The sequence below is a fragment of the Corylus avellana genome, chromosome 10 (genome assembly GCF_965113065.1).
Source record: "Corylus avellana chromosome 10, dhCorAvel1.hap1.2, whole genome shotgun sequence".
Taxonomy (NCBI): domain Eukaryota; kingdom Viridiplantae; phylum Streptophyta; class Magnoliopsida; order Fagales; family Betulaceae; genus Corylus; species Corylus avellana.
The window spans coordinates 19,249,117-19,259,898 of NC_142499.1; the positions used below are offsets into that span (position 1 = coordinate 19,249,117).

Below are 10,782 nucleotides of genomic sequence, written 5' to 3' on the forward strand. Positions count from 1 at the left end.
AATTTTTCTTTTCCTAACAAGATACCTCATATACAAAATACTCATTGACAAAACCATTGAAGCCACCGTCTTGGTTGGTCTTAGATACTCCGGTTACAAGGGCTTGGAGGTGGGTAGGTGTTAGGTTAAAATGAATGGAAAAGTGCGTAGTATTGATTTGAATTAAAGATACGGTATTTTTATCTTTATTGTATTTGGTATTTTTATCTGATGTATCAAATTTCTATTGAAGACTGGAAAATAAGGGTTTGCACTACATCCTAATAGAATGAGCTCTCGAATAAGAAACCCTATATTAAATAAGGAAGAGAATAAACCCACAAGAAAATAGAACACAACCTAATTTAGAGAACATGAAATATTCTAAGATTTCCTCTCAAACTCAATATGATAAAGTGATTTGCTTTTCTTGAAATTGGATATAGTGCGAATCACACAAAAATCTGAGCATGAGCTTGACGTTCAAAACCATTGATGAAGCTGACGATCATATCCTGTGTTGTAAGAAAACAAACATGTATGTGAGCTCGGCTCAGATGGGAAAAGATCCTGTGAAAAGGTTGCCAAGTGCTTGATGAGCACTTCCTTACATCACTCGTTAGAATCTCCCTTTCGTGGTAAGCTTGCAGATCTTCACTATTCAATAATAACTCACTCTTCTAATAAGCCTTTCTCAATATTAAAATGGAAGAAAGAAATAGTAAGTTTGAATTATTTATTTATTTATCTTTTTTTTTTTTTATATACGTTGGTGCTACAATGTTCGGTCGATTGAGATTTTTCACCAATGTTCATGTGTCTAATTAGACACATGAAGGTGGTATAAGAGGCCCCAATGTCATGTGGTGGTAATTGTATATTTTCCCCAATTTTTTTTTTTAAAGAGATCCATATCTTATTTCATAATAGAAAAATGTTATATAGTATATTTTTATTTCACAACTATCTCACAATGCTAATGTAGCAATTATAACTTACCATTGAATATAAATTTTTTAACACTAACTGATCTAAAGATTGATTGGGACCGATACATTATTGTAAGATAAAAATAACATTACTTTTCGTAACAATCCCTACTTCTTATAGTAATATATAGGAAGACTGATAGGAAAAATAAAGACAATAAAGTAGAGAGAGAATAACATTGGATATCAATCCTAATCCTATGTAGAATCCAATATATGGAAGATATACTACATCCAAATAGGTAAGCAAATCTCCTCCCCTAGAAGCAATCGATAACCAGCATGATCAAAACAGTGTAATAATCCAGCACTTGACAAACAGCAACTACAACATCTTTTTTCCTGAGCACCCGTTTTCTTTTTTTTTTTTTTACAACTGATTTTTTGCGTTGTGGGTTACACAACCTCATCCAACCCTCCATGTGCAGTTGGAGATGAGGGGAGTCAATGTTGAATTATTTGAGGGAGGGAGTCAAGACAAGAGACCTTTGAGGCTTGAGGATTTTGTTAGTGAATCATAATTATGAAGCATAATGATGCTATTTCCCATATTTCCCAAGACAACAAACAAAGCAACGTGTCAATGATCTCCTTACAAGCCATGTCCAAAATCTGGATGAAGACATGGCTTTATACAGAGCATGAACTTGCAAAAGAAGAGGATTGAGAGAAAAATAGAAGAAGAATAAAGGAAAATGAAAGGCAAAAAAGATTCAAGCAACAATTGAATGTATATCATACAGCTAGAAGGAAAAAATGCACGTAGTGCAGGTTCAGCAAATGCTGCCTTACATTCAGTCGGTCCAGCCAATAAGTAGACAGTAAAGATAAAGAGACAGCTATAATAGATTATAAGAGGAGAATGGACACAACATGATCAAGCATAGGATTTAGACAAACATGATACAACCCACACCCTACTATATGGATTTTCCTCATCGGCCATTATCAGCATGCCTGGGTCTGCAGCCCGTCTGTTCAAGAAACTTGGTAAGACGCAAGTGTTTTGCAGCCCATTGTTCAGCCAACTTCTGCTCCTTGGCTTCTGCATCCCTCCTTAGTCCTGCCAATTGTTCCCTGTATTCTGCTTCGATTCTATCTAGACCAACCTTCTGCTCTTCCCTCAGAGCCTTCACCTTTGCCTCAATCTCTTCCATCTTTTCCCTCCTCCGGCATCCCTTCTCCGATTCCAGTTGCAACTCTACCCTTCTTAACCTCCAGGCTGCTTCCTTCTTGTGCGCCATCCAAGCACGGTGCCCTTCTTCCAAATCTCTGCAGCACTCCACTAGTTCAGATATCAGCATGCTCTCTCCGCAACCGGGTACTGACCCTTGAGGCGGCAAATTGCCAAAAACATGAGGGGTATTATCTGGTCCTCCTCTATCAGGCTGCAACCATGGGATCGAGGGAGGGGCTGCAACCGTTGAGGGAGAGAGACTGAGGGTTACAGAAGGGGAGGGCGGCCTAACTGTGGAGGTGCCGTTGGAATTAGAAAGCCATGGAGGTAGCAAAGCAGGTGCAGCGGCAGGTGGGTCAGTATGAAGAAAACCTCCATTGGAAGTGGCCATGAGATATGCTGGGGTGGCGCGCTCTTTCACTAACTTCTCGGCAAAAGTCTCAAGAATCCTATCGTACTTGCCGTCCTCAATGGGGTCAACTGCCTTGTTATTCTCCTTTTGCTCCCTTTGCTGCTTCTCTTTAAACACTTCCCACCACTTGCCTAGTCTCTTGGCAGTACGACCTGGGACTTCAGCTGCAATTTTCTTCCATTTGTTGCCATGCTTGGCTTGAAGGCGGATAACAAGACGCTGCTCCTCTTCAGTGAGGGATCCTTTCTTTATGCCGGGTTTGAGGTAGTTCTTCCACCTTTCTAAGCAGGACTTGGCATCTCTGTTTAGGGGTGTGTTCATGCGCTGTGACACGAGATTCCACTCCCTAGGGCCATATTGTTTGACATATGCTCGTAACAATGCGTCCTCCTCAGCTCTCCAACGCTGTCTCTCCTTCATTTCCAGATGCATACTCCACTGCCCATTGCCTCAAACTTGAGCTCCTCATAATGTATCTGGAAATTTTTCAAAATATGAAATATGAGAGCTCCAGAAACAGATTATCCATTAATATATAAGAGTAAAGTACTCCTAGAACGGGAAGATAAAACTGATAAACAGAACAACATACAATTCAAAAGATAGAACCAGCTAGGAATGAACCTACAACACGCTAAAGGAATGAACAAGTAATTTGTACCCTTCACAACGGATTCTTGTATCAGAAAAGGTCAGCAGCGACTAAGGGTACAAAAGCTTAAAGTGGCAATTAATGACCTGCCTAAAACAAGTACAAACGCATATGTTTGTGAATAGATCAATGGGAAATTCTGTAGCTTTCATTTTTCCTTATAGATGCCTGATAATAAAAAACCACAGAAATATAGAGACGCGTTTTCTTCATTGAACAAAAGTTGGGGCACTTTTCACTAGACAGAGTGATATTGAACAACCGATCCAACAATTGTTTAGAATCTCCTCAAACTTAAATAGACAAGGATCCAGGCAAAGTCGCATATGATGCCCAAACCAATCAGACTTGTAAGACAAGTGTATTCAGATTTCTAAAAAAGAAAGATAGAATTCTTCTGTTTCTTTAGTTCAGCTCATATACACATCGGCCAAACAAATCAAAATGACAGTGCACATCATGGTGCAAAATATAACTTTACTTCATAAAACTAATTACCCCTTACCTGCAACACTAACAACCAACGTATGAAAATGTCACATAAAAATATGCTAGAATAAAAAACACAAAAATATATAACAGAGAAAACTCACTAACGCAATGACTGAATTAGCAAACAAGTTGGGTCAATTGTCATGCTAAGTTCCAATATCGTACCCAATAATTCTACCAATATCGTACCCAATAATCAGCAGTACAATAAGCAGTAACTTCACACACCAGCAGCAAGCTGGAAATTCATCAAAGACTGTGACGTGTCAATACAAGCGGATATGCATCGGTAAGAATAGGCAAACTTGCCAGAATTTTAGTTAATACTCTCACATATATGCCCAGAATTTTATTGTAAGAGACAATGTTATAGTGAGACAATTGTAAAAATAGTATCGATGTGGCATCACAGTTTTCTAGAGGTTATCATCTATCAGCGAGTCAACCACAAACCTTAATCACTTTCACTTTCAACTTTTAAGTCATACATTTAACATTGCAAACTTCATTTTATCATGAAACATAAGGAACAGAAGAAGAAATAAATAAATAGGCAAATCAAAACACTGCAAAAGAAATACAGTTCTGAGTTAGCATAGCAATTACTTATTCTAAATATCTAATATCCTCATGCCTACGGATCGAATACACGAGAATGCAATACAAATATATGAGTTTGAAACAGAAAAACAAACATTTCGAATACAAACCCGCAATCCAAATCCGGGATGAACTGTGAAATACAGCATTTTTAGAGCTACAGCACAAAATTCGTAATGACGCATAATCCTTACATGGGTTGGACTCAATTCAACCAGAAAGTGACAGTGTTGGGATTTCAAGAAATAAAAAGTTACAAACCAAATAGAATATTCAAGAGTATCTCCGTGAAGAAAGAGGAACTCACCAAAGAAGGAGAATATATAATATCATTTCTTTTCGACAAGTGAAAATCCTTGACATCATTTATTAAGTAAATTAACTATGGAGATTATATACCAATTATCTAAAGAAAAATACTGAGATTATTTAGCGAGAGGAACGATTTGCAATCATTTAGCAACAGAATGAATTGAGATTTTTCATTAAAAAAACGATTACAACCAGGTTAAAATCGAAGCTATTCCAATAGTAAATAATTTTTTTTTAAAGCAAAACAAATTGTTTCAGAAGCGGGATACCTTCAAAGCCAGAAGCTACCCTGTGAGATAAGCCAAATATTAATCCGAGACATTACATAAAGTTCGCTTGACCACGTACACAACCATACTTAATAATCATCACCCAAAAGTAACTTTATTCCGAAATGGGATCTAGCTGAAGCAATAATTGAGGACGAAAAGGCAAATATCAAACTCAATTACTCAGTAGCCAGATATTTTGTAAGGTGGTATTTTGGTCCAGAACAACATAAAGGCAAAGCCCATTAAGCCCTATGCTTCAACACAGCTTATATTCAAATTTCCCCGACCGTGTTTCTCAACAACCAAACAGCACGCAGAAAGAAAACCAGAACAAACCCAAATTTCTTAGGCATATCAAGAGCAAAAGTACAACTACTTATAACATTTATCGAAACGGAAAATACAACAATAACCAGATACCAGTGAAAAAGAACAAAACAGCTACAGAACGACGCTTACATTCCCTCTTAACCACACAGAACCGCGCTTCGTCGTCGACGCATCTCCAACTCAATGAAACAGAGACGTATCTTTAAAACAGAATATAGAATTTGGAAAAAACGCTCAAGACTCAAACCCTAGAGCGAGAAAATATCCCAAGCCTAGAGCGAGAGAGAAAGAGAGCACAGTAAATGGGACCAGAGAGAGAGAGAGAGAGCAGCAAGAAATGAAGAAGATTAGACTATACCAAAAAGAGCGATAAAGCTAAGACAACACATATAGAAAGAGATGGAGAGATCTGACAGTGCGCGAAAAAGCAGGGCACGCGAATGGGAAGGAAAGGAGGCCAAACAGAGAGAGAGAGCTCAACGCTGACGTCTTTCGGGGAATTTGCTACCGTAAGCTCCGGTGCTCGATTCACCCCCTCCACCAATACCCCCCTTGCATTTATACTGTGCATAAAGCTAAATAGGAAACCATAAGAGCGTAGGATAAGAGAGCGAGATGGGTGCATTAATGTTCCAGAGGCGTACGCTCGATTTCAGCGCTTAAAATGCGCCACCTTCCGTCCTTTCGCAGCTTTCTGTTTGGGGCTAACATAAATACTCTACTAACATGCTTACGCCCCTTTAATACGTGTGATTTTTATCCTTACAAGGCTGTCATATTCAGTAATAAAGCACAGCTAAATTCAATCGTTGACGCCACCTGGGTCAGGGAAAAAAAAAAAACAAAACAAAAAAAAAATAGCGGTACGGCCAGTTACATTATTGGGAAGCGGGCCACACCATGCACGTGGCGTTTAGCGGGTTAGGTATAAAAAATTCTACCCCAACGCCTCTCCGTGGTCCCCCCCCCAGGCCGGCCCACTCGTGAACCTGTTTTCGCCCTTGTGATCGACAACGGCCCAAGGTGGAGGGGGAAAAAGAGTTGACCACAGAGGCGTGGGAAGCATCTCTAACCGTTGGTTCGAGAAATCATCATGATGGTGATTATGATGATGAAAGAATGGTGGTGGCCCCCGAGGAAATTCTGATCCCCATTGCGTCACAGACTCACATTTAGAGTAGAGACAAGAGTTGCTCTTTGTGTCTATGTAGCTCACAGGCTACGAACCTATGAGCAACAATGGGGACGGTGATTGCATAAGCCTAGCGGGGAATAGGAGAACAGGTGGTCATCAATAAAAGGAAAATCACGAGAGGGGGGGAGGATAGGGTAGAGCGTAGGGGATCGACCTGGGTGGATGGAGAGGAGAGGGGAGAAGGAGGATCTTCTGGAGCCATCATTAGGTGGCGGGGTGTTCGAGGTTCGGGGTGACACGTGGATGGTGGGGCCCAGAGACTGAGTGGGTGTGGAGGGGACTGTAGTCCGCGTTTCACGGCACAAGGAGACGAATCTGATGGAGACGCGACCTTCTGGTCCGCGCAGAAGCGCGCGCAGAGACTCAGTGATACGTTACGTCGGTTTTTTTCCTTCGCCTCTCTTTTTCTCTCTCACTCTGTTGGACGTGGTGGGTCCCTTTCTCTTTCTCCCGCCCCCTCCCTCTCTCTCTCTCTTTAAATTCCGGGTTCACAGAACAAAAAACACTCCCATCAGACCCGTAGTTCTCTACGTTCCCTCGTATTCCTCTTTTGCCCCTCCACCCAATGATCTATTTACTGAACTTCACCTCGTCTCTTTTTTTTTTTTTTTTTTTTTTTTTTTTAGTATTGTTACATATCATATTAATTAAATAATTAAGAATTTTTTTTTTATTAAAGAAGAGTTTTATTTATGGATGTTGAGACAGTTTTCGAGATGGCTTACTCATCAATTCGAGAGGTGCAATTTGAAAAATAAAAATAGGATAAGAGTCTACCAAGTATGCCGGCAAAAAATAGTTTTGATATCTAAGTCAGTTAACTGTCTCTCACCGAGAGAAAGCAAAAGAATTCTTAAGTGTAATTAGTCAGATACCTGATTGGAGCTTCCCTTTTATAGATATCAAGTAGTAGTTATAGTCGAAAAGTAATCCCTGAATTCTTTGCCCCATATTTTCAAAGAGTCCAATGCGAATGATGCTGAAATCGTGAATAATAGGATCATGGGTTGTGACAAATCGTGGGATTATGGGGTCTTATTGAAGTCTCGATCACATTCATCCAGAACATGGATTGGTGCTCTTAGCTTGGGCACGTTTATTCAACACGTGACTTGGCTTAACGCTTTAAGCTCGACCACGTTCTCTTGGAACATGTTTTTTTTAATCTTTTTAGACAACCGGATCTCTGTTATTTCTTCATGGACTTATAACTAATTAATGTGGGCTTTGTCTTCAATGGCCTTCATAACAATCCTTGGTTTGGGGTGCCCTTTTATCATTACCCAACAATGGAGAAAGTATTTTTGAAGGCAATGATTTGATGGTTAATGTTTTTACTTGCACTCCCTTATCAAGAGCTATGTTTAACATTTTTTTTTTTTTTTTGGTATTGCAATGTTTAACATTAGAACGTCGTAAATTATTTGTTTTGAAATATTACTAATGTTCACTTTCTTAAAATATTTGTTTTCTCTTCTTAAAATAAAAATATTAATAAACATTAAAAACACAATTTTTTTTTTTAAAAAAATCCTACAAAACACATTACCAAGCATAATTTTATTATTTTATAAGCATGGTAAATATATGGGGGCTTACAAAAATAAATTTAATTATTTAATTAATATTTTAATATTTCTCAAAAAAAAAAAAAATTAATAATTTTTATGTGTAAAAGGATGGTGAAGGGCATGGTTGGAATAAGAAGGAGTGATTTGACACATCGAGCATATGGTAAAATTGAGGGAGATCCTGCCTGATCTCCGATGTGAGGCCCACCTCTGAAAAGGTTTTTGTGGTGGAAATGGAAAATGCACTAATGATCTCCTACGAACCACCTCCACGTCCACCGTTGGACACTAGCTACATCCACCATAACAAAAAAACGACCACAATACATCGACCATTGGCTGGACCAGCTGGCGTCGTACGTATGTACACCTTATCAGTATGCTAGTCTTTCCACGTTACGACGCAAGCCTGACAGATCCTATTGGGATCGGTGAAGAGAGAGTGGGAGGGAGCGACTCTGAGGAGGAATGGAATACCTCCCTTTATTTATTCATCATTTTTATACCATTTTTTTTTTCTTTTATTTGAAAACAAAAACATTATTTAGTATTTTTTAAAAAAAGAACATTTTTAAGCTGATTCTATGTATCATTTTTTTTTTTCATTTTTTAATAAATGCTGGTTCTAAATTTTTTTCATACATAATTACTTGTATATTGTTGCTAAATACTATAAAATAAAATTCTAAGTAAAAAATTACTTATTAAAATGAAAAAAAAAAATCGATCAAGAAAGGGTTAAGGATCTGTTTGGGATTGTGTTTGAGGAGCTTAAAAGTGCTTTTAACACTCAATAAGTCCGTTTGAAAAAAAAGTACTCGTTTGGTAAATAAAAAATAAAAGCATTTTTAAAGGTCTAAAAAGCTAAAAATAGTTAAAAATGCATTTTTGGTAAAAACTTAAAAAATAAAACTTTTACCTAAAACTTCTCTCTCTATTTCTCATACATAATCCTAAATAAGCTCAAAAAATAGAATTCCCTCCTTTAATCTCAGTCGTCTGACTCAGACCCATATCTCTCTCTCTCCCAAATTTGGTTAGGTGAAAGGGAAACATCCAAAATCCCTTTCAAGATATTCGACCCTTTTAGCACCGCCTTTCCTAGACGTATGATTCTTTTGGAAAATGATGCTTTTTTTTTTTAAAAAAAAAAAAAGAAAAAGAAAAAGAAAAGAGAGCATTCATGTGCAATTGCGCATTGTGATTTGTGACTAGTTGGGAATATGATTTTTCTATTCGAAGGAAAATGAAAATAAGTCTTTTTATCCTTCATATAAATTGCCTCATTATTTAAAATTTTAAATAATATGATAATATATATTTTTATTAAAAATAGCTCATTTTCATTTCAATTTTAAATGAAAAATGAATTTAGTGTATAAAAATTTAATGCATAGCATAGTTTCATGATTTAATGATTACCATTTGTATAATTTATAATTTATTTTAAAATTCAAATGAGTAGAAGAAATGCTATTTTGTATTCTCTCATTTTTCTTCCATCATTCTCAATTTTCATATTTTAAAAATCTATAATTAAATTTGTAGGACTTACACTTTTGAATTATGGTATTCAAATTAACTATCCCCGCGTACCCAACCAAAAAAAAAAAAAAAAAAAAACCCATTATGTGGGAAATTGAAGAGATAGAGGTAAGACAATCTTGTTTGAATATAGTGCTTAAGTTGGTATATATTAAATCATTATCTAATCATTTCCTCTGTATATATAGTTGTATTGTATTGTAAATCATTCAAAACAATAAGAGCACAATGTATACCCTAAGGGGCAATTCTCAATGGTGAATGTAGGCCATTAAGTCCGAACCACCGCAAAATATTTTGCTTTTGTTATTTTTCACAATTTATATTTAATTTCAAATTTATACAGCTTGAACCTTTTTTAAGAGAGCAATATATATATATATATATAAAATTCACCAATGAATGTTCTTGAAGGAAAAAGGCTCACTTGTGAGTTTTTGAAAAGATGGATGATTGAGTTGAATCTGTGGGCTTGTTCAAGAGAGGGAATTGGTTGATGGGCTTTTGAGAGGGAATTGGGCCTCTTTTAAGTAAGGCCTGAAGAGGTGGGAAAGAATGGAAGAGTTCTATTGGGCCTGCGTGGCATATTGGGGGCTTTGGGACACATTGTAAATAAGGTAGCAATAACTTGACCCATTCCAACTTGATATAACCATTTGGACAAACATCTACTGAACAAGGATTTTATCAATTTCTTGGTCAATATTTAAGTGCATCTAATAGTGTTGATTTTTATTTTACATTATTTATTTTTTTTAAAAAAATGTGCCAACGTTAACCTCACATGCACGGTTAGATACACAAATTTTAGATATTGACAATGAAATAGATAGTTTGAAATAAAGATATCAAATTTCCTATGGCAGAGTCTTCTCTAAAATAGAATCAGACACTTCGCCCCATTCTCCTTGTTTCTTTTAATTTTTATTTTTTAATTTTTTTTTTAATTTCTTGTCCATCATAATTTTAAGAAAAATGAAAACATTCTTATAGTTAACATTTTTATAGCTATAAGGGTAGATATGAATTCTTCTCTCACCATTCCTATCTATATGTAATATTTCAAGATAAACAATGGCAATAAAATTTGTCAACACAAATATTTTTGGAAATTAAAACTTCTTATTTGGAAAAAAAATGGAGAACAAGAGGAAAGTGCGTGGGAGGATCGGAATAGGATCATCTCTATTTCACTTAAAAATTGACAATTTTACCCCTCAATTTTAACCAACCAGTTCTTCTCGGATGATTCGACG

General features: G+C 36.7%; 1 protein-coding gene across 3 annotated transcripts; it reads right to left on the minus strand.

The window, feature by feature from the left end:
• Positions 1–1,664: 1,664 nt before the first annotated feature.
• AS1 (myb-like HTH transcriptional regulator family protein) lies at positions 1,665–5,897 on the minus strand. Of its 3 annotated transcripts, none has more exons than XM_059606553.2 (2): positions 5,574–5,897; positions 1,665–3,033 (listed from the first exon to the last, which is right to left on the minus strand). In XM_059606553.2, exon 2 carries the CDS (start codon positions 2,987–2,989, stop codon positions 1,904–1,906), a length of 1,086 nt encoding a protein of 361 aa, XP_059462536.1. In that variant the 5' UTR covers positions 2,990–3,033; positions 5,574–5,897; the 3' UTR covers positions 1,665–1,903. The 3 variants fall into 3 exon arrangements, with proteins under 3 accessions (XP_059462536.1, XP_059462535.1, XP_059462537.1); XM_059606552.2 differs by having other exon boundaries at positions 5,345–5,897; XM_059606554.2 differs by lacking the exon at positions 5,574–5,897 and adding an exon at positions 4,883–5,282.
• Between the last annotated feature and the right edge of the window lie 4,885 nt (positions 5,898–10,782).